This window comes from Kogia breviceps, chromosome 8, assembly GCF_026419965.1.
Source record: "Kogia breviceps isolate mKogBre1 chromosome 8, mKogBre1 haplotype 1, whole genome shotgun sequence".
NCBI classification, from domain to species: domain Eukaryota; kingdom Metazoa; phylum Chordata; class Mammalia; order Artiodactyla; family Physeteridae; genus Kogia; species Kogia breviceps.
Window position 1 is genome coordinate 56,436,861 of NC_081317.1, and position 24,369 is coordinate 56,461,229.

The 24,369-nt window shown below is 33.3% G+C and overlaps 1 protein-coding gene across 3 annotated transcripts in view; it reads right to left on the reverse strand.

Moving 5' to 3' along the window:
* The window catches only part of CNTLN (centlein), a 360,902-nt gene that overhangs the window by 134,787 nt on the left and 201,746 nt on the right, over positions 1 to 24,369 (reverse strand). For all 3 annotated transcript variants that reach the window (XM_067041446.1, XM_059071063.2, XM_067041445.1), the window contains exons 10-13: positions 24,175 to 24,300; positions 18,181 to 18,302; positions 16,703 to 16,822; positions 2,686 to 2,783 (exon numbers count right to left, since the gene is read on the reverse strand). In XM_067041446.1, coding sequence (XP_066897547.1) covers positions 2,686 to 2,783; positions 16,703 to 16,822; positions 18,181 to 18,302; positions 24,175 to 24,300 — 466 coding nt within the window. The remainder of the gene's footprint in view (positions 1 to 2,685; positions 2,784 to 16,702; positions 16,823 to 18,180; positions 18,303 to 24,174; positions 24,301 to 24,369) is intronic.

The window sequence follows — 24,369 nt, forward strand, 5'->3', positions numbered from 1 at the left end:
TATGTTTTTAGGAATTTATCCATTTCTTCTAGGTTGTGGAATTTGTTGGAATATATTTGTTAAAAATATTTTCCTATGATTCTTTGTATTTCTGTGGTATCAGGTGTAACATCTCCTGTTTCATTTTTTAAATTTTATTTGAGTTCTCTCTCTTTTTTTCTTGGTAAGTATAGCTAAAGGCTTGTCAATATTGTTTATCTTTTTAAAGAACCAGCTCTGAATAGATTTATAACTGATAAGGAGATTGAATCAGTAATCAAAAACCTCCCAGCAAACAAAAATCAGATACAGACGGCTTCCTTAATGAATTCTGCCAAATATTTAAAGAAGAATTAATACCAATTCTTCTCAAACTCTTCCAAAATATATAAGAGGAGGGAGCTCTTCCAAGCTCAATTCACAAGGCCAATATTATCCTGATACCAACACCAGAAAAGTACACCACAAGAAAAGAAAATTACAGGCCAATATCCCTGATGAATATAGATATAATGTCCTCAAAAAAATATCAGTAAACAACAACAAAAAAAAAGGTGGGCAGAAGATCTAAATGGACATTTTTCCAAAGAAGACATACAGGCCTAACTTGTTTTATTGTGCTTTCCTTTACTGTTCTTTGCAGGTATTGTGTTTTTCTACTAACTGAATGTTTGTGGCAACCCTCTGTCAACCAAGTCTATTGGTGCCATTTCCAACAGCATTTGGTCACTTTGTGTCTCTGTGTCACATTTTGGTAATTCTCCTAATATTTCAAACCCTCCTCCAGCAAAAAAGACTATGACCCACTGAAAACTCAGATAATGATTAGCATTTTTTAGCAATAAAGTATTTTTTAATTAAGGTAGATACATTCATTTTTTAGACATAATGCTATTGCACACTTAATAAACTACGATATAGTGTAAATATAATTTTTATGTGCCCTGGGAAACCAAAAAATCACGTGACTCACTTTATAGCAAAATTCGCTTTATTGTCGTGGTCTGGAAAAAAACTCCAGATGTACAGATGCCTGTACAGATGGCTAACAGATATGTGAAAAGATGCTCAACATCATTAATCATGAGGGAACTGCAAATCAAAACCACACTGAGATATCATCTCATACCTTTTAGAATGGCTGTTGTCAAAAAGACAAGTAACAAATCTTGGTGAGAATGCAGAGAAAAGAGAACCCTTGTGCACTATCGGTGGGACTGTAAATGGGTGCATCCACTTTGTAAAACAATATGGAGGCTCCTCAGAAAGATAAAAATAAAACTTCCATATGATCCAGCAATTTCTGGGTATTTATCCAAAGAAAATGAAAACACTAATGTGAAAAGATATATGCACCCCAATGTTCACTGCAGCATTATTTACAGTAGCCAAGATATGGAAATAACCTAGGTGTCCAGCGATGGATGGTAGGATAAAGAAATTGTGATACATATAGACATATACACAATGGATATTATTCAGCCATAAAAAAGACTGACATCTTGCCATTTGTGACAACATGGATGGGCCTCACAGACATTATGATAAATGAAATAAGTCAGAGAGAGAAAAACAAATACCATATGATGCCTTTCATATGTGGAATCTAAACAAACAAAGAAACAAATAAAAACATTCAGAAATACAGAGAACAGATTGGTAGTGGCCAGAGGTGATAAAAGAAATGGGTGAAGGGAGTCAAAAGGTAAAAAGAAAAAATAATAATTAAAAAAAAGGCCCCATCAGCTTTTCACCCAATGGTCTTAGTTGTCATTAATGATCATTGCCTTGATCTATGGAAAAAAAAAAGAACTCAATGAAGGAGTAAGCATAAAATATGATATAAATCAATGGTGTAAAATAGAAGGATTCAAATACTGGCCTTGACAAGTTCACTAGTGAACCAAATAAGACCAACTGGAACAACAAAGTAATTGGGACAACTTCCAGATGAGTGATACATAAAAATTTAAATATTACATACAAATTATTAAGTATAAATTATTAATTGAATTATTAATTATAAATTGTCAACACCTAAAAAGCACAGTGGTAACAATTAAGCTGTAGCAAGGTTAAATAAGAAGAAATTCTATCATATCAATGTTATTTACTTTTTTAAATGAGATATCTGAGGATGGACTGAAGTCATATTGTAAATATAGTCATCTTGATTTTAACAAAGGAATAATCTTGCAATTGAAATAGATACATCCCCTTTTACTCAACACTTTCAGGCTAGGGGTCAGGCAGGTTTCAGATTTGCAGATTTCCAAGTTTCCTTCTAGGTCTAAGATTGTGATTCCAGGTGAGAACTAAATGACTTCCAGAAAAATGAAATGTCATATAAAAATATAAATGAATTATTGATAGTAACTACCTCTATATTATCAATAACTCTATATTACTTATAAAACTTTGAACAAACACACCTAGTATAACTTTATCAATGAATAGTAAAAATGAATATTTTCTCCTTATCAAATATTTCTTTAAAAATTTTAATAAATTATAAAGCTGACTTTTAAGTGTTCTCTCTATTTGATTTTCTCATGAAAGGTGAAAATGTTAATGAGATATGAATGAGTAAAGCAGTGGAAAGAGGGGGAACACGGTGAGATTCTTAGAATAAAATGAAAGTAAAACATAAAGAACTGGATAATTTTAAACTGCTTACATTAAACATTTATCCTCACAAAAAATTACCTTTTCTCTCTGCCATAAATGTATTCAATTCTTGTATTGCTGCTTTATCAACAGGCATATGTACTTTAAGTTTATCCAATTCTTCTTGAAGATTCATCCTATGAAAATTAACACAATAAACAATTATTTTAAATGTGTAAGTTAAGGAATAATATAGCAAACATATAAAAGCCATAAAAATATTTTTAAAATACATGAATTAGACAGTAGTAAAATAAAAGCAAGAGTATATTAATATTAACAAATCCTAACAATTAAAATTGAATTTTAATGAGCATCTGGAAGGTAAAATGTTTCAACTGATTTTTAACTTTGTCTAAATAAACATGCTAAATAGGTAAAACATAAGCTGTATAATTAAAAAAATCATCTATCAGGCTTCCCTGGTGGCGCAGTGATTGACAGTCCACCTGCCAATGCAGGGGACATGGGTTCATGCCCCAGTCCGGGAAGATCCCACATGCTGTGGAGTAGCTAGGCCCATAAGCCATGGCCGCTGAGCCTGCACGTCTGGAACCTGTGCTCTGCAAGAGGAGAGGCCACAACAGTGAGAGGCCCGCGTACGGCAAAAAAAAAAAAAAAAAAAAAAAAAACAATCATCTATCGAGTTACCAGATCATTTTCTAACAGATATGCTATGTAAAACAATAATAAAATTGTTAATACATATCACTGAAAGCCAAGAGAGTAAATCTCTAGATGCCAAGTAAAGACAAAAAACCCTTACTAGTAAAATGGAATTGAGCTACCATGACAAGAGACCTGGATCAAATACTGCCCATGGAGACTTCAGACCTTGAGACCCGAGTGGAAATGAAAGTTTATGTGCAAGGCCCTTCAGGGCTGAGACACAAAACTGGAATAACTGCAGAAAGCTGGGAGATAAAATTTTGCTGAATGAATACCTGAATATCTGGGCTCATTTGGTTGAAGTTCCATTAAAAAGAGGCTTCTTGCCCTAGTCTGAGAGCAAGACAGAGTCAACCATGTGAGATTAGGATCCTAAGTCTATATTACTGGTTTCAAAATTGAGCTATTATACATTTGCAGAGAACTGAAGAAATGACAGCAATGTAAAAACTGGTTTATGGCCATGTACACTGGAGAGTTCAGGCAGACACAATCATCCACTGCAGAGAGGTGTCTACAACTGAGAGAATGGACAGGAGGAAAACTACACAGAAAATAATTCTCAAAGAAGTCAGGTTTGCAGAGAAGAATAAATATGAATATGCTCAAAGCCATGAATGACAGTCTAAATATCACCCCATTCAAAATGGGAGAATGTAGAACAAGGAAAAAAAAGATAACAGAATAATTCAAAATGAGTCCTTACAAAATTAGAGTTTTTAAAATGGTGATAAAAAGAGAGAAGAGGTGATAAACATATATTAAAAAGAACAGGGGTTTATGATACAAGAGAAGACAAATAAGAAACAGAACCAAATACTATATCTAGAAATGCTAATAAATAAAACTAAAGATAGTAATAACAACATAATAATTGAAATTTAAAACTCAGTGGATGGGTTAAATAGCACACAGACAAAGCTAATGAAAATTTGTAAAATTAAAGACAACACAAAGAAACAAACAGAAGGAAATAGTAACTATATATAAAGTGTGTTGGAATGAGAAGGCCAAAAGCATCTAGTAGAAATTATTCAAAGAGAGAATTAAGAAAATGGGGAGAAAACAGTATTCAACATACAATGACTGAAAGTTGAGAACCGATGAAAAAGATTAATTAACAGATTAAGAGAGTATCAAAAATTGAAAACAGAATTAATAAAACTATATTCACACTCGAAACATACTGAAACTGAAGGACACCAAAGAAAAAGAGACAACTCTAAAATCAAAAGATTGAGAAAAAAATCAACTAACAAAGAACTCAGGAATGGCAGTAGACTTCTGATATCACAAGAAAAGTTAGATGGAAAATAAGTAATGTTTTCCACATTCCATGGTTTACTATTCATAGATCCTAGATGAAAGAACTATTAAAGAATAGATTTTAGGAAGAAAACAAACTCAAAAGCAATGTATGAAACAAAATAGGGAATGATGATGAAAGACATGTAAATGTGTACATGGAAGTAAGCAAATATTTATTAAGCAAAGCAATCATAATACCTAAGTGACGGTAGAACTAAAATTCTGAACAACAAAATGATGTTAGGTGAAGGAAAGGATCAGAGTTAAAGCATTTTAAGATCTTTGTATTGTTAAAGGAGAACAGAGGTATACTGACAAACTTCAGATGGTCAAATAAATGATCCATGCTAAAATTTCAAAAAAAAACATTTAAAGAATGGAAAACACATCAAAAATTTACAAACCAGAAGAGGACAAAAAAAGAAATTAAAAATGTAATCACAATAAAAAATAAAATATACACTAAGAAAAAAAACAATATTAACGATAAATATGGTCATTACATAATAGTCAAAGAAATGATTTACCAGGAAGATATAACAGTTCTAAACTTTTATGTACTCAACAAAATAATAAATACAATTCTTATAATAATTCAAATAAAAAGGTATATAAAGTAAAAAAACAAAAGAAGTAGTTTACTTGAAAAAAATGATGTTTACAGTTTGATACATATAGTTATATTTTTGTTCAAATAAACATAAATACACATATATAAAGAGTTTATAAATTGGGATCTTATACATTTGCAACTTAGGTTACAGATTGATTGGAAGAGCACACATACATGCACAAATATATACCCATCTACAAAGTGATTAAGTCTAAATTAGGTTTTTGCTTTGTTTTGATAAGAACATAGAACATAATGTAGCAAGATGGCCCCACGAAGAAAAAGCAGATGTAGCTCACCTCAACTTAGTTTTCCTTGGCTCTCAGATCATTAATCCAGTGGAACACAGGGCTACAGTTGTTAGAAACGTTATTTCATGCTTCTTTAGAGGTATTCTATGCTTATAGTTTGGCATTTTTAAGGAAGAATTCACACAGTCCCTACATTTACTATGATGCATTTATAAACATTAGGGACCACCTTGTTCTTGAGTCAACCTAGGCACCACATCTTGATGGGTGTTGGGAAAGTGGCTGACTTCCAAAGAGTCAGTGCCCAAGCACCCCCATACAGGGTGGACACTGGCTGTTTACTGACTCTCATTCATTACCCATTTATTATGGTGTTTTTGATACTCTGGTATGGGAACCACAATTCAAAATCTACTTCTTACTGGACAAATTATATGAGATGACTGTATTCAGAAGGTGCTCAATAGGCTACAAAGAGCCATGATCCCTGAGAGAAAGGAAATCAACAAAGAGAGCCCTAACGATAGTCCAGATTTCTGCCAGGAGGCACTTGCCAGATCATGATGTAGGGAGAGGGGGTCTTCACTGAGTTGAAGAAAAAGAGACTGGAGTTTGGGAAAGTTGAAATGTTTGGAATTTGTAAAGCACAGTACTCAGAGAGAAGGAAGCTACAAAGAGAAGGAACTGCAGAAATCTGCATAAGAATTCATTTGAGTCTGTGGCTGAATATTTTGTTGCACACACATAGTATGAAACTCACTAAGGCAAGCAGAGAACAACCAGAGCTATAAACAGAACTATTCCCAGAGCTCTTATGGACTGGAAGACATTTGAACTCTGACCAGCTAGAGAGAAGAATCTTGTTGAACACCAGTGGTACTCAACAAAGAACCTAAAAGGATCATTCTAATGAATAGGGATAAACAAGGCTCTGGTAAAGGATATGCCAAAGATGATGGTACTAGGATGTGGGGCTTTGGGGAGGTGCTTAGGTCATGAGAGTGGGGCCCTCATGAATGGGATTAGTACTGAAAGGCCAGAGAGTTCACTCACCCCTTCTATAGTGTGAGGATAAGACAAGAAGTCTGCAGCCTGGAGGAAGACCCTCACCAGCCCATGCTGGCATCCTGGTCTCAGACTTCCAGCCTCCAGAACTGTGAGAAATTAATTTCTGTTGTTTATAAACTACTCAGTCTGTGGTATTCTGTTATAGTAGACCAAATGGACTAAGATATATGACCTCAAAAAATAAATACCATAAGTATATGGTCTCATATGTATGAAAAACATTTAAGGTATCAACATCAAAAATTAATCTCTGGAGTTAGAAAATAAAACTCAAAAATATACTTGCCATTTACTTCAGTGCAATATCTGTCAATAAATACAAAATGATATTTTTTCTTAGCTAACAATCTTGTTAACTGTTCAGCGAAATACAATGAAAATACAACAAAAATATTGTTATATTCCACCAAAAGGTAGAAACAACCCAAATATCTATCAACAGATGAATCGATAAACAAAATATGGTATATACATACAGAGTAATATTACTCAGCCTTAAAAAGAAAAGAAATTCTGACACAAACTACAACATGGAAAACCTTAAAAATATTATCACAAATGAAATAAACCAGACACAAAAAGAAAAATGACTCCACTAATATGAGGTACTTAGAATAGGCAAATTCATAGAGACAGAAAAAAGAAAGAGGTGCTGAGGGAAGGGGGAATGAGGAGTTATTATTTAATTGGTACAGAGTTACAATTTGAGAAGATAAAAAAGTTCTGAAGATGGATGGCAGTGATGGTAGTACAACATGTGAGTGTATTTAATGGCACTGAACTCTATACCTAAAAATGGTTACAATGGTACATTTTATGTTTTGTATATTTTACTGCAATAAAAATATATTATATCCCCCATGATTTAGGTTGATTATACAGAAAACAAAAGTACAAACCATTTCTATATTCTAGCCAGATGGAAGGGAAGGAAAGAGAAAGAAGAGGAAAAAATGGAAAGAACCCACTGTACAGCATGTTAAATGTACTAAATGCCCCTGAATTGTATGCTTTAAAATAAAACTAATATGTAATTTGTACATTGTTAATGGTTATCCAAAAATACATTTGTTTTCAAAATATGTTATGATTAGCAGACATTTTTTGGTTAGGAATTTTATTTCCAAATCATGTTAGAGAAATGCAGCTCCTAAAATCTTCATTTCTACATATGGAAAAAAAAATATTCTTGCTTAGGAAGACAGGAGTTGCTTTGAAGAAGAAAAAAATAGCTGAAATTTCCTACCATGATATTTTGATTTTAACTCCTCAAGAAATTATTAGTGAATTTTATAAAATATTCTGTGAAATTACAACCTATATATATTTAATATTAAACCTAAGAGAGACAAAAGTACTCCATCCTGGGTTATGCCATTGATCTACAGCTTATTTACTTTTCCTCATTAAAAAAATAATCAAAAGATCACTGAAATAAAGACTTAAGTTATTACTTAGAGGGTAAAATTCCCTATATCTATAAAACAAGTTTTTAATCGCAAACTCTAAACTCCTTTATAATTGGCCCCCAACTCTAACTACCTTCATCGACAAGTTCATTGCTCATCATCAACTAGGAAAAATATCAGTAATTCTTTGCAAATATTTTGCATTCCCATACAGAAGTTAGAAATATTTGTGATATGGACTCATTAAGATTTGGTATGAACTGTTATAAGGAGGTCAGATAGAGGAGTAAATCAATTATAGCCCCCTAGGTTTCTGGTTTGAGCAAACAGACAAATCATAATACCATTTTCCCTGTTTTATGCCAATAGTATTCCCTTATTAAAAGTTCTTATCATAATTTGCTTGTTTTCCCTGCTAAGCTGTGAGATCCTGATAAAAGGGTGGCATATTATTTTTCCTTGTGTACCTGTGTCTAGCAGAGTGCCTAGCTGCAGCATTTTATACAGACTACAGATTAGTATTAAAAGACCAAAACTACCCCACCTACAGCAAGCTCCTGATTTATTTAGCCAAGGATACAGAAAACATACAGTGAATGTCTGCACACCTTCCCTTGATTTCTAGGGTTCCTATCAAAGACAAGCTGGGTTTGCTGTATAAAAAAAGCTTAATATCCTGTGGCACCTGAGCCCCTTTTATAGTTTTATATCACTACTCAGAAATAATGTACACAAATACTTATATACTAATGTTTTTATTTAGCAGAATGTTAACATGGCTTTGTTGGTTCATAAATCTAACTTAGTGTCAGTAAGGCAACATCCTCAACTAAGTGAAAAAGCTATGAGCCTACTGGCATTTCTGAAAGCTTTCCTTGCCTTTCTATCTAGCATACCAAAGAGTGGTTTCACCTCATCAGCACACGGCAGCTGCCCCTAGAATAAACCTAGTTAGAAATTAGTACTCTTCAGTACAACATTGCATATTCAGTTCCTAGCTTAGTACCTAGTTCTAAATTATATTTTTTAAATACTGAATGCATAAATAAATGAAGATATGAATATTTGTTAGACAAATATCAAAGGAACCCGCCAATTTATTAGTTCATACGTTACTAAGTTCTTAGTCTTTTAAGATATCATTAAGATATAATAAGTAGATGTATTTTATAAATCTAAATGAATTATTATAGGAACTATATTCCATGCAAATTTCTCAAGCCCTCAGATTTCCATACTACAGCCCCAACAAATAACTCTGACCATACTCAGTGGTAAAAACACCTGTAGAATAGGTCAGTGGTAGTGTCATTTTTAATTATATTTTAAAACCTGATTTAGAGTTGCCACACAATTTTTTTAATTAGGATTTTCAAAAGTTAACTCAACTTTTACGATTTGATTGGATTTACAGTTGCCACAGAATTTTTTATCAGGGTCTTGAAAAATTAACTCAATTTTTAAGATTGGTCTTAGAAGTGCTATTCAAATTTGTTTTAAAAGTAGTTTTAGTAGACATCTTCTTTTAATGTTTTCTAGCCTTATATTTTAAAGATAGTTATTACTGTATAAATAAGGATAAATCTTACTCCTTAAACAGTCAGGACTGAGTATTATTAAACTAGATCCTGATGTATGCCACAAAAATAAGAGTGCCTGGTCTACAGAAAAACCAGCTGAAACTTCTGGTTGCTGACGGGGGGTAGACGTATTTATCACTATTCTTCCCATTAATTAAATATTAAAACCCTGAACAGAATACAGGAGGTCCCTGACTTACAATGGTTTGACAACGACTTTTCAACTTCACAATGATGCAAAAGCAATATGCATTCAGTAAAAACTGAGAATTTTCAATTTTGATCTTTTCCTGGGCTAGTGATATGCTGTGCAATACTTCTGCATGATGCTCAGCAGCTGCAGAGAGCTGCAGCTCCCAGCTAGCCATGAAATCATGAAAGTAAACAGCCATTTACAACTTACAACCATTCTGCACCCATACAACCATTTTGTTTTCCACTTGCAGTACACTAGTCAGTAAATTATATGAGATATTTAACCCTTTATTATAAAATAGGCTCTGTGTGAGATGATTTTGCTCAACTGTAGGCAGATGTAAGTGTTCTGACACATTCAACGTAAGCTAGGCTAAGATATGATGTCAGGTAGGTTAGGTATATTAAATGTATTTTTAACTTATAATATTTTAAACTTATTATAGGTTTATTGGGACAGAATGTCATCAATAGCTGAGGAAGATCTGTACATATAACAAATACAAGAAGACTCTGAAAGGCAAAGAAAAGAAGAATAGGATAGGGACCTTAGGAGTAGAGGAACAGCACTAGAAGAACAACTCACAGTGATAAGTTCCCTGGCTTTTTCCTTTGCTCATAAATATATGAAACTAAGTACTGGAGAAACTCATGACCCAGAAATGCCAACAGACACAAACAAAATGTCTCAAGGAAAGTCTGCTCTCTCAAGCCAAAGAACCAGGAAAGGGACAGAATAACAGGACAGAAATTTTATTGACAATAACCACCCCTGCTCTAGCCATTTACCATTAGAGGAAGAAAAACAAACAAAAAAAGCCTTGCTGTCTCTAACACTGAAGGCCAAGTGAGAAGCCTGGACTCCCATGCCCATCAAGTGGTAATAAGACACTCCTTCACATCCCTTTCAATGTAATGTCAGCAGGGGTCAAGTTAGGAGCTAAGACTCCCACCCCTTCCAGGCAGTAACAATGTGACCCTCTCCCTCAGGCATGATGCCAACAGAAGTCTGCTAAGTAAAAGATTTAAATGAGATCCAGAGTCTCAAAACATAATACTCCAATGTCCAAGAGACTATTGAAAATCACTTATCATACCAAGAACAAAGAAAATCTCAACTTGATTGAGAAACCATACATAACTAAGAAATGATACCACCAAGATAACACATAAGTCAGAAGTACTTGATAACGATTTTAGAGTAGCCATGATTAAAATGCTCCAGTGAACGGTTATGAATGATCTTGAAAAAAACAGAAAGTTTCAGCAAATAAATAAGAGATATAAAGAAGAAGCAAGTGGAAATTTTAGAATTAAGAATCACAATAACCAAAAAACAAAACAAAACAAAAAAACTTCACTGCATGGGCTAAATAGCAGAGATGATAGACAAAAGAGGAAAGAATCAGCAAACTTGAAGACAGAACAATAAAAATTACCCAATTTGAACAACAGAGATAAAATAGTCTGAAAAATAAAATGAACAAAGCCTCAGGGACCTGTAGGACAATACTAAAAGATCTAACATTTATGTCAGTTGAGTCCCAGAGGAGAAGAAATAGAATGTGGGGCTGAAAGAAGTATTTGAAAAAATAGTGACCAAAATTTCCCAAATTTGACAAAAGGCACATACCTAGAGATTCAAGGAACTTAGAGAATTCCCAGAAGAGTAAACCCAAAGAAATTCATGCCAAGACATGTCATAATCAAACTTTTAAAAAGTAAAGACGAAGGAAAAATTTTTGAAAGCAGTTAGAGAGAATGACATATTACTTTTAAGGGAGCAATGATTCAAATAACAGTGTATTTATCATCAGAAACCATGGAGGCCAGAAATAAGTGGTATATCCTTCAAGAACCAAAGAAAGAAACTGCCAACCTAGAATTCTCTATCCAGTGAAAATATCCTTTACAAATGAAAGTGAAGTGAAAACATTTTATATAAAGGAAAACTTAGAGAATTTGTTGCCTACCTTAAAAGAAGGTCTAAAGAGAAGCTCTTCAAACAGAAAGAAAATGATAAAAGAAGAAAACTTGGGAAAAGAAAAAATATATAATAGGCTACCCTTCTTTTGAAGTTTTAAAAAAATATTTGACAGCTGAAGCAAAAATTGCAACATCAACTAATAGGTTTCTCTATGTATTTAGAGACAACAGTTAAGACAACATATTATAAAAGGAGGAGGGTAAAAGCACACAGATAGAAGTAAGGTTGCTACATTCCTGAAGTGGTAAAATGTTGACACCAATAAACTATAATAAGTTATGTGTGTAAAATACTGAGAGCAAACACTAAAAAAAAAAAAAAAAAAAAAAAACCTTATTCAAAGAGATATACTCCAAAACCTTATAGATAAATAAAAACCAATTCTAAAAAAATGTTCAAGTAACACATAGGAAGGGAGGACAAGAGAAACAGAGGAAACAAACAGAAAATATAAATAATAACATAGTAGACTTAGCTGTAACATATCAATAATGAAAGATATAATGTCAGCATGTAAATATGTATATTATTTCTCTACACTAGCAATGTACAAGTAGAAACCAAAACTAAAGTTTATAATATCACTTATAATAGCTCCAAAAATTAAATACTTTTGTACAAATCTAACAACAGTATTAGACAAACAGAATCTGCATGCTAAAACTACAAAACACTGATAAAAGAAAATCTCAACAAATTAAGTATTCATAGAATACAGGACTCAACATGGTTAATATGTCAATTCTCGCCAAATTAATCTATAGATTTAGCACATTTCCAGTCAAAATTCCCACAAGATTTTCGTAGTTATAGCTATTTTTAAACCTTTTTTTTTTTTTTTTTTTTTTTTTTGCGATACGCGGGCCTCTCACCGTTGTGGCCTCTCCCGTTGCGGAGAACAGGCTCCGGACGCGCAGGCTCAGCGGCCATGGCTCACGGGCCCAGCCGCTCCGCGGCATGTGGGATCCTCCCGGACCGGGGCACGAACCCGCGACCCCTGCATCAGCAGGCGGATTCTCAACCACTGCGCCACCAGGGAAGCCCTAAACCTATTTTTATAGGTAAAACTTTTATGGAAAAGCAAAGCAATGAGAAAAGCCAAAACAATTTGAAAAACAATAAAGCTATTTGACGCACACCGAGTTCAAGACTTATTAGAGAGCTATGGAAATCAAGACGGTATGGGGGTCACAAAAGTTTAGGAATTCATATTAATGGAATAAAATAGAGTCTTGGAATAGACCTGCAGAAATATAGTCAGCTGATATTTGTCAGTTACAAAGGCAATTTATTGGAGAAGGAATAGTCTTTTCAAAAATGATGTTGATACAATTGGGCATATATCTTTGTAAAAAATGACCTTTAATCTATAACCCACACCTTACACAAAAATTAGCTAAAAAATGGATCATAGAGCTAAATATAAAACTCTTTAGAAGAAAACATAGACTAAATACTTGTGACATCAGGTCAGAAAAATAGTTATTAGATATGACATCAAAAAGCCATAATCCATATAAGAAAAAAATTGGTAAGTTGGACTTTATCAAAATTAAAATTTTTGTCATGCAAAAGACATTGTTCAGGGAATGAAAAGGCAATCTACAGACTGGGAGAAAATATTTTCAAATCATGTATTTGATTAAGTTCTTGCATACAGACTATATAAAGAACAAGTATTGTTTAGTTTAATAACCAATCAATCTTTTAAAAATGAGCTAAAGAGTTGAAGAGACACTCATAAAAGAAGATATAAAGACAGCAAATAAGCACATGAAAAGATCATTACCATTAGCCATTAGGGAAATGCAAATTAATATTACAATGGAATACCAATACACACTTATGGGGATGGTCTTAATAAAAATGGCAAAACCAAGTGCTGACAAGAATGTGGAGCAACTGGCTCATATGAATTCCTGGTAGGAATAAGAATGGTATAGCCACTCTGGAAAACAGTTTGACAGTTTCTTACAGAGCTATACATAAGTTGACCATACACACAGCAGTTCTACTCCTTAAAGAATTTAAAAGTTATGTTCACACAAAAATCTATGTATAGGACTTCCCTGGCAGTCCAGTGGTTAAGACTCCCTGCTTCCAACACAGGGGCCGCGGGTTCAATCCCTGGTCAGGGAACTAGGATCCCCCGGGACGTGCAGCTCAGCCAAAAAAAAAAAAGAAACCAAAAATCTATGTATACCAAAATACTATACATAGTTGCAAAAAACTAGAAAAGACCCAAAAATTCTTCAGGAGACAGAAAAACAAACTGTGGTACATCTATACAATGGAATACCATCTAGCAGAAAAAGGAACGAACTGGACGAACCGACATGAATGAATCTCAAAGGCATTATGCCAAGGGAAAGAAGCCAGTCTCAAAAAGTAACAGCTTATATGATTCCATGCATATAACATTCTGAAAAAAAGGCAGAGCTATAGGGAGGAAGAACAAATCAGTGGTTGCCAGGTGTTAAGGATGGTGGGAGGATGTGACTACAAGCGGGTAGGACAAGGAAATTTTTTGAGATGATGGAACTAGTTTATATCCTGATTGTGGTAATAGTTACTTGAATCTATTGTGCATGTTATAGAAATATGTATCTATAACACTATATGTGCTACAACTCAAAAAACTTTATGCTAAAATGTACTATATATAAGTTTTAAAAAAACAAAAAAATTCTGTCATTAGTAAACAAACTTCAATGAATAAAAAGACATGCTTCCATGTTTCCTTTCTTATTGTTTCATCATATTTCTAGTTTAATTTTTAACATTATATTTCATTAGAACGTTCCCAAGAAAACTCCCTGAGAGTAGGAAGGTTGTCTGATGTTCTCATTTCATTCACCTAGCAGAATGCCTGTCACACAGCAGTAACTCAAACACATTTCTTAACTGAATACATGTTTCACAAAATAACCCACCCCCCAAAACATTATTATATGACTTAAAGTTTATAATTATTTAGCACTCTTCAAGGTTATCACCTCAAACGTCACTATTATTTAATAAATTGAAACTGATCTGAAAAATAAATATTTTGTAAATGGCTATCACATTAATAAATTTAAATGAACTTTAGGGGGAAAAAATCCACACTTTTAATGACTCAGCATCTAATTTACAGAGCTACTTGTAACATACGCATACTGCTGGGTGAACAGACCAGGGTTCTAACAGTTCCCGAACTTCCTTAAAAAGGCTTTATTATTTTTTCTTTAGCTCTATTTCATTAATGAGAAAAATAAACCTCAAAGAAACACCACTTACAACTAAGCTCTGCTTGAATTTTTTTCGAATAGATTAGATCTTGCAACTAGTTAATTAGGTTTCGCACTTATTTTGTCCAAAATTAACTTTTGTATTTGGAGACAAAAAGATCACTAAAAATGATCAGAGAAAGTACAGATACATGCTACACCACAGATAAACCCTATGAAAATATTTTATTAAGTGAAAGAAGCTAGTCACAAAGAACCACATATTATATGACTCCATTTATATGAAATGTCCAGAATAGCTAAATCTATACCCACAGAAAGCAGATTAGTTGTTAGCTAAGGGGTGGAGAGCAGTGGAAGAATTAATGGAGATAACAGGTAAACTGTGTGGGGCTTTTTAGGGGGAGTAGGTAATGAAATTGTTCTAAAATTTATTGGGATGTTGGGTGCACAACTCTTCGAATATTCTAAAAACCACCGACTTGTTCACTTTATATGGTGAATTACATGGCTTGTGAATTATATCTCAACAAAGCTATCAAAAATTATCAGGGAATATATCTGGGACTAATCTATAAAATCTACAAAAATCTTCAAGATAAGAAACTTTATTATCAGCATCAAACATTTAATACTAATAGAACGTAGTATACTTTGAGGTAATTGGAAGTATACATTTAAAAGTATACTGATATGATCATTTCTTCAAAAGTTTATCATTGCATGGAAACGGTGGCAATCTAAAGCTACATATGTTACTATATAGTATGTAAAATAAGATTCTAATTTACAGCTATGAAAATTCAATAATATTTAATTATATTATGCCCCATGATACTAAATTCTAGTAATCTAAAAGACATCCAGCCTTCAAAAAAATTACATGGTCTGAGTGTAAAAAATTTAACTCTAAATGAAGAAATAGTTAAGTAGCAAGAGGCTAATTGTGTTGGTCTAACTCCTTTTTTTTTTTTTTTTTAAAGTGTCCTTTCTTTGCCAAGCTGAATATAATAGCTTGTGAATTATAAGATCAAGGAAGCAAACTGTATGTTTTCTAAAATATGAGTATCCTTCATCAAGTTTTATACTTAGGGCAGCTAAAAGACCTATGTGGAGGGATCAGCATTAAGCCCAAAGGACAGGCAGTGCACAGCAAGAAAGAAAGTAATTCCCTCGTGTCTTTTGCAGGTCACCGCCAAGGACCATGTTAGCAGATCCATACCAGACCTTTAACAGGCAGTTCTGCTGCTACCAGTAATTAGCTTGGACAGCTCTAGCTCCAAGAGTAGCAGCAAGACTACACCATAATGAGCTCAGCTGGGATTAGCAGGACAGGGCAGGGAACCAAGAGAGCTCAGGCATTCTGCACTGCCTATGTATCTAGGAGATCAAACAAGGATGCCTGGCTAGGTTATCCCCTCTCCACCTCATTCCAAAAATGAAGCACGGCAGTGTCTAAAATACAGGCTAATGAAGAGCGACACCTCCAACAGATGAGAGCCACATTAATTAACACAATCCCTAGATCATATTATACAGTTTCAGCTAGAGCTAGCAAATGTGCAACTTGTTATTGCATTATACATATATATTTTTTAAAAGCTAATCTTTTTTCTCACTTTTACAGGCAAACCAGATTATTTCATTTTCCAAGTTTTATAAGGAATTTCTCTCATGGCCTTTCAGACACAAAGAATCTCTCTCAAATGTTTATCTAAGTAGACATTGTTAAAAAAAGAAACTCACTTTTGAATCATTAGCTCCTCGTTCTCCCTTTTGAAATAGGCCAGTTCATTCCATACAGCGTCAGAATCTTCTTGTCGAAGTTTTTGGGGATCTGTTCTCTTTATTTTCCTGATTTCCATCCTATTTTTAAAATGAAATTGCTTTCTTACTTAACATGTTCAAAGTGTAATAAAAATTCATTTATACATTCCCTAAAATTTGAAAATATCTATTGACTAAATTTCTAAATCAAGTTCACTATGCAATGAATTTCCTAAAACCTAAGTATGTAGAAATTAAAATCCTAGATCATGATTTCCTGAAAAGCTAAACTGCTGCTATGGAAAGCAAACTTTTAGGCAGACACGTGATATTCTCAGGTCTATTTCTCTCATTCATTCTACTAGTAATAAAACATACATTGCAGAAATGTCACAGTTTCAAAAAAGGACTATAAGCAATCAACACATCTAGAATTTGCTGTCAACCAATCTGAATGTGGTTTATGTTCTCTATCTTAAAACAAGCAGTTATCAGTGAATATCAGAATATCAGATTAAAGTTAGCAAGTAGTCTTCACACTTCTAGTGACTACTAAAAAGTTAGGTAAGCAGAGGCTAAATCCAGGACAAATAGATTTATCACTGCTTTACTGAAAAGCAATATGAAACATTTTCTGTTCTTCAAAGGAAAAATTAGATGTGACAATTACCTATAAAACATGCCAAACGCCCTTTACGTTTTCATTTTCTGTACATAAACTCATTCTTCTTTTGTAAAAGTGCAGTACTGGCTAATTTAGAAACTATTTCTCTGTAGAACAGACCAATGTGTATCATCAACATTGCCCTAAAGGATCCATCTCAAAAGATGAGAGGGTAGTAGATTTTCTGTACTCATTCAGTCCTTTGCCCTCTGTTGATACTGTTAACAGGGGAGCCATTTACAACTAACCAAGATCTGAACACCTGTTCAGAGCAATTGAACTGAGACTGCCAATTCATTCAGATAAGCTGCAGAACAAACTGATGGATTGTAAAGATTTTCAAATTGCATATTAGGTTGAAGTAGTTTTAAGATAGTTAACTATATATGTGAATTTCCTATTTCTCATGTCTTTCAAATAAAACTTACTTTTTGAGTTATATATATTGTAACACCAGTATTTTATTTATTTAAAGTAGTTTTTCAATCATATGGATGTGAACTATTTTTGCTTTGTTATATAATTTTGTTGTTACTCTATAGATATTAAAAATATATACAATAATTCATAATCACCTATGCTAATGATTTCTGCAAATGATAGGAAAATCTATAGTTATTGCTAAGATATTTCTATTTTTATTTATTATATTCTCTATTTTAAAATCTTCAATAAAGATCTGACTACCAAATAATTTCTTTAAAATCAAACAAAAGCCATTAAAGCACCTATATGATGCTACCCCGTTCCATTTAATATTTAGGGAAATGGCTTTATGAGCTATGTAACTCACATGCCACTGCCTTCTTCCCACTGTTTTAATTGCTCTTTTACTGCTCTGTAGTTGGTCTGTAACATCTGTAGCCTTTCCTTGTGTTTTTCATGGGCATCTCTTAGCTCATCATTTTCTTGGCTCTGTAGAACACAAAAAAGCAAGTATACAAATCTGAGGAAAGTATTAGTATAATGTTACAAATAAAAGGCTACCAATCTAAGTATGAAATTTGAAAGAAAATAGTATGTAAATATGAATTAATTTGTAATACTTACTTAAGCAGAAGGAAAAGAAGAATTCCTAAAGTCACAGAACAGGTTTGCTTGATAAATTTGAGGCACTCATGGCATTTTTTAAAATCACTTAAATAATCTCAAAATTTTGGCATCAAATTAGTTTCATTCCTTTCCCTTTTGATAATTAGTATATATACATGTATTTATGAACCAATCTTACATATTTAATTTTTTTTTCTTTTCCAGGATTTGTCCACACATAAAGTGTCACTATTTTGTTAGTTATAAGTACACATATAATTAGTGTAAGGACACTAATCATAGTAAGACCATAATCTTAAGAACACTATTTAAATTAATTCAATTTCTTTTACTATAGAATATGGAAAGAACACAGAAATCTATATTATGACAAATAAACTAAATAAACTAACATACAGGTAAAGCCCCTGGCACTGTGCTTGCCCAATAGAGGCTCAAAGCAAAAGTGAGCTTTTTACTCTATCCTCTTCCCAAGTATAAACAGTGATGCCCTTATCATTTAGAAGCCAAATGTACTGTTTCATTGACTATCTGTCTCTCATCCCAACAGTGAGTTAATACCTTATAGAGTCTGCATTATTTTACTGCAACTTTACATGTCTCAACAGTATTTATATGTTGTCATTATACTTTGAATATATATCTAGTAGGATAACTTCAATAATTCTCTTAAGTAGTTATTAGGACGTATTTGAGCCCTGTGTGTACCGAGTGGTATGTATGCCATATGGAAATGGAAGTGCTTGATGAAAAAGCATGAAAACAGCATCACTGACAGGGAAACTAGAATAAATGTTATTCTAAAGAGTTTTAGAAGATATAAATCACAGCCACTGCAATAATTACTTGCTAAAAAGTAGCATGGTTTAATACTATGGTTAAAAATTCAGGATACAGAATTCAATTTTGTTTGTTTCAATTGGAGAACCATATATTAAGGACCTATTATATGCAGGGTGTTAAGTGCTGATAAGAGTTCAACTCCTGCTGCTCAAACTTACTAAATTTTACCTTGACATAGCTGCTTAAATTCAACGTGTCTCAATTTCTCCTTCTTCAAAATGAAGCTATTTATGGACTTTCCTGGTGACACAGTGGTTATGAATCTGCCTGCCAATGCAGGAGACACGGGTTTGATCCCTGGTCCGGGAAGATCCCACATGCCGCGGAGCAACTAAGCCCATGCACCACAACTACTGAGCCTGTGTTCTAGACTCAGCAAGCCAAAAATATCCCATGGGCAGTCATGGAATTAGGTCCATTTATTAGATCATTCAATAAAATATTTACAGAGTAACTTCTATGTATTTTGCAATTAAACTAGCTAAACTAGAGGCTCTAACTTCTGTGTACAAACAAGTCTCAATGACTAAAATATTAGAAAACAGTAAAGTTGTATCAACTGACTTTTCTCAATGATGTTTGTAATTCTACTTCTGAGTTGGTAAGAATAGGAATGATTCTTGATCAAATCATCTAGTTTGCTCAAAGGCTTCTTGACAGGCATAAAGCAAACTAAGAACATGAACACTATCAATAAAACAGTGGCTCAATCTTCAGAGTATGATAGCAAGGTTTCTTAAGTTAAGAAAAAAACATTTATAGAATACCAACGATTCCGTGGATGTTTAATTTCAGCAGAATGTATAAACTTCATGAATATTAGAGCATTAAAAAATAAAAGACATATAAACTATATTCAAAGGACATATTGTTATTAAATGGCATAGAAAAGTACTACAAGGATTAAGTTGCCAAATGCATGAAAGTCAGTAAAGCAGAGATTCATGGCACTAGTAATCGCAAGGATAGTAAGAATTTCATAAAGCTCTGATACACTGGTTTCCAAATTAAATTTTATAATTCACTACACCCATGAATTCAGGATTTGGCATTGGGTAGGATTTTTATAATAAGAACTTTCACCTCTTCTATTACTATTAACTCTACAATTACAACATTGGTTGCCCATCTTGAAAACAGGTACTAGCCACAGAAGTGAGCTTAGTAAGACAATATGTTAATGTTTATACAATTATATATTATTATAATATATAGTATTAGAATGATATGCATGAACAGCATGTCAATGTATTATATATTATTATAATATATAGTATTAGAATAATATGCATGAACAGCATGTCAATGTATCAAAATTTATATACATATGTACCCTAGACTCCTGAAATTTCTTTGTCCCTCCCTCCCTCCCTTCAATCCACCTTGGTGATCAACTTGGGACCCTAAAGCTACCTACCATGCCATGATCATGTCTTTTGTATTAGTTTAGTGTTTCCAACAGTATCTTCCATGGAGCAACAGTCTTTTGGGAAATATTAATAGGTATAATCAAGTAAATCTGATAAATAATGTATCTCTACCTTCCTACAGATTCACAATGCACATTGGTATGTTAAATGATCACAAAAATAGAAAAACGTTAATCCACTGCTCACATATTTAAGCAAGGAACATTTTGTCTGCCATGTTCCCATTAGCTTCTTGCAGAGCAGTATTCAAAAGAATACCAACATGGGAAAGACCATGACAAAAACTCAACGTGTATTAGTGGGGAATGGTCTTCAAAAGGAGCTCCATGATCCCAATGTATTTAAAAAATCATAAGACACTGTTATGTGTTGAAATGAATCTCTCCCTAAAAGATATGCTGGAGTGCTAACCCCATTATCTCAGAATGTGATTTTGTTTGGAGATAGGATCTTTATAGAGATAAACAATTAAAATGAGATAGGGTGGGTCCTAATCCAATATGATTGGTCTTCATAAAAAGGAGAAATTTAGACACAGAGAGAGGCTTGAATAGAGGGAAGGTGATGTGAAGACACAAGGAGAAGGCCATCTATAAGCCAGGGAACACCTGAGACTACCAGTAGCTAGGAGAGAGGAATGGAACAGATTTTCCCACACAGACTTCAGAAGGAACTAACCCTGTTGACTCCTTGATTTTGGATTTTTCTAGCATCCAGAACTTTGAGACAATACATTTCTGTTCTTTTAAAGCTAGTCAGTTTATGGTAGTTTGTCACAGCAGCCCTAGGAAACTAATACAAACACATCACTAATTCCTATCTTACCTTATGCTCACATGTGCTTCAGTAATAGCAATACCGTTAATACTATAGCTTAATAATCGAGAAGATAGAAACAGGTCTTCTGTCTTCACTAAATATGAGTTACATTTACTAAAGTCAGGTTGTAAATTAAAAAGTGCCCTGGGCCCAACTACTCTCCTTGGAGTTGCTTTAATATACATGTTTTATTTACCCATTCCTTTTGTTAAATTCTCTTGATTATAGTGCCTTTTTCATTCAGCTATTTTGCTCCTTTAAAATAAGAAATCCTTTCCTACCAAATGATAAAATTCAAAGAAAAAAATTTGCTCCCATTTTTTCCCTTATCTTGCAAACCTGTGAAAGAAAACAGTCATTTGAAATTCACAATTATCATCAATTAACTTGAAAGAATACAGAAAAAATATAAATGAAAAAGAAATTGTGTGAAAAATAATTTTACTCTAAAAATATACTTGAGGCCTCATCCAAGAGAGCTGTTGTTAGAAAAAAGGAATGAGGAAATAAATTAGTATAATGTTTCTGAGACTCTCTGAAACAAGAAATTTAAGAGGTGGAAGATAATAGATCTAAAAATGTCTGAATTGCTCTACTCCTTCCTGCCAAAAAACAAGGAACGAACTAAAAAAGACTCACAGACTTTTGGGGGCAAATGAGTGGAGGTGCTCTACTACTGAATGGGATATGTGATGATTAATTTTTTATGTTAATTTGACTGCCCAGGTATTTGGTTAATCACTGTTCCTGGGTGTGTCTGTGAGGGTGTTTCTGTATGAAATTAACATTTGAATCAATACACTAAATAAAGCAGATTGCCCTCCCCAATCTGATGGGCTTCATCCAATCCACTGAAGGCCTGAACAGAATAAAAGGCTGAGTAAGAAAGAATTCTTTCTGCCTGACTGTCCTTGAACTGGGACACTGGTCTCCTGCTTTCAGACTCAGACTGGACTGGAACTTACATCATTAGCTCTCCTGGTTCTCAGGCCTTTGGACTCAGGCTGGAACTATACCATTAGCTCTCCTGGATCTCTAACTTGATGACTACAGATCTTGGACATCTCAGACTCCATAATCATGTGATCATATAAGCCAGTTCTCCTTAGAGTAAATCAATCTCTCTCTCTCTCTCTATATATATATATATAGATATAGATATAGATATAGATATAGATATAGATATAGATATAGATAGATACACACACACACACACATATATGTATTTCAGAATAATGATATCTCATTAGGGAAGACTAAAGGATATATCTTATTGTTTCTATTTCTCCAGAGAACCCAGATTAATAGAGGACAGAAGTAGAAGCCTTGGTATGTAAATTTCAAGAATTATGCAAAAGAAGGATGATGGTGTCCTAAACATGCCCAAAATATCCTGTTTGTACCTCCATGTTCACACCAATACACTAGATTCTAACTACTCACTCAGCATCATTTTTTTTCTCCTGTTATACAAGTGACTAGCACAATGCTTGGCTAATTGCATTGGCCAATAAGTTACAAATGAGTAAACAAATGAGTGAGCAAATAACTACAGGTGTATAAATTTCAAGTAGGCTAAATGTTAGCAAGCTGAGGTCATCTGATCATTTTATTTTTGGGAGAAACAATAGGTGATAATTTTCCTTTGTTTAGAACTAATAGTTTAAATCTGAATAAATACAAATTAAAACAATGTTTGGTGAAAAGGCAGAAAAAAACTTCTAACTGTAGCTTACGGTTAACTATATATCTAAACTATATTTTGCTCTAGAGTACAAAACATTTTCCTCCTAAGAATAATCTATATGACAAAGAATCTAAATTTTAAATATTTGGATTCTAATCATCTGTAAATTGGACTTGTCACAGAATATTATAAAACTATTTGAAATTCAGTTAAATGGCTAAATCTCAAATAGTGTTGGCCTTCCGGTAGTTGTGAATGAAGAATGACAAATTTAGCCATATTAAATTCACAGAAAAAATTAAAGCCCTCAATATAGTCACATAAAATTGGTTCAATACACACAACCAACTTCTTCTGAGAAAGATAATTCACAAAGTACGAGTTGGAAAGTATAAACTCTTAAAGAGAGAACAATAAATGCATATGCTTCTTAAAGATTGGAAGAACACAGATTGAAATGTCACGCATTCTGAGACAAATTCAGTTGAAATGGAAAAAATAATACATATTTATTTGCCACTTTGACTATATAATTTTTCTGTAAAGGACAATTTTAAGTGGTCTGAACTAGGTTAGCATAGTTGTTAACTCACGTTTCTTTGTGTATGTTTATCATATATAAAGAACCACAGGAAATTTCTCTTTCCATTTGCTGTAGTTGTATTTTTTGGTCTCTGAGAAACTATAAGAAATTTATTTCCAATACAGAGTCAAAGTATTCCCTAAAAATTTTAAAGTAGTGAATAAACATTTAGTTTTTAAAGTAGCAAAAATTTTTTATTACTTTACGATCCTCAGAAATCTTAAGAACTAGATTAACCAATTTACACATTTTTTAAAAAGTAATTAAATTCAGGAAAGATAAATGATAAGCAGTAATTTGTGAAATGAATGTTTACTTTGGTATATCCTTACCTATGCAAGGTTATTACTAAAGAAAGGATTTAATGTTCACCTTTAGCTGTAGTGCCTTCTCTAAGTTTTCAATCTTTCTTTCAGCATTTCTCAGCTTCTTTAGCTCCTCTGAGTCTAAGAAAGAGCTCTTTGGGGACAAAGACCTTGAGCGTTTCACAGGTGGTTCCTCGAGAATAAAACAAGGACATGGTTGAACTAGTTGGAACACTGGATTATGAAAGACATGCAAAATTAA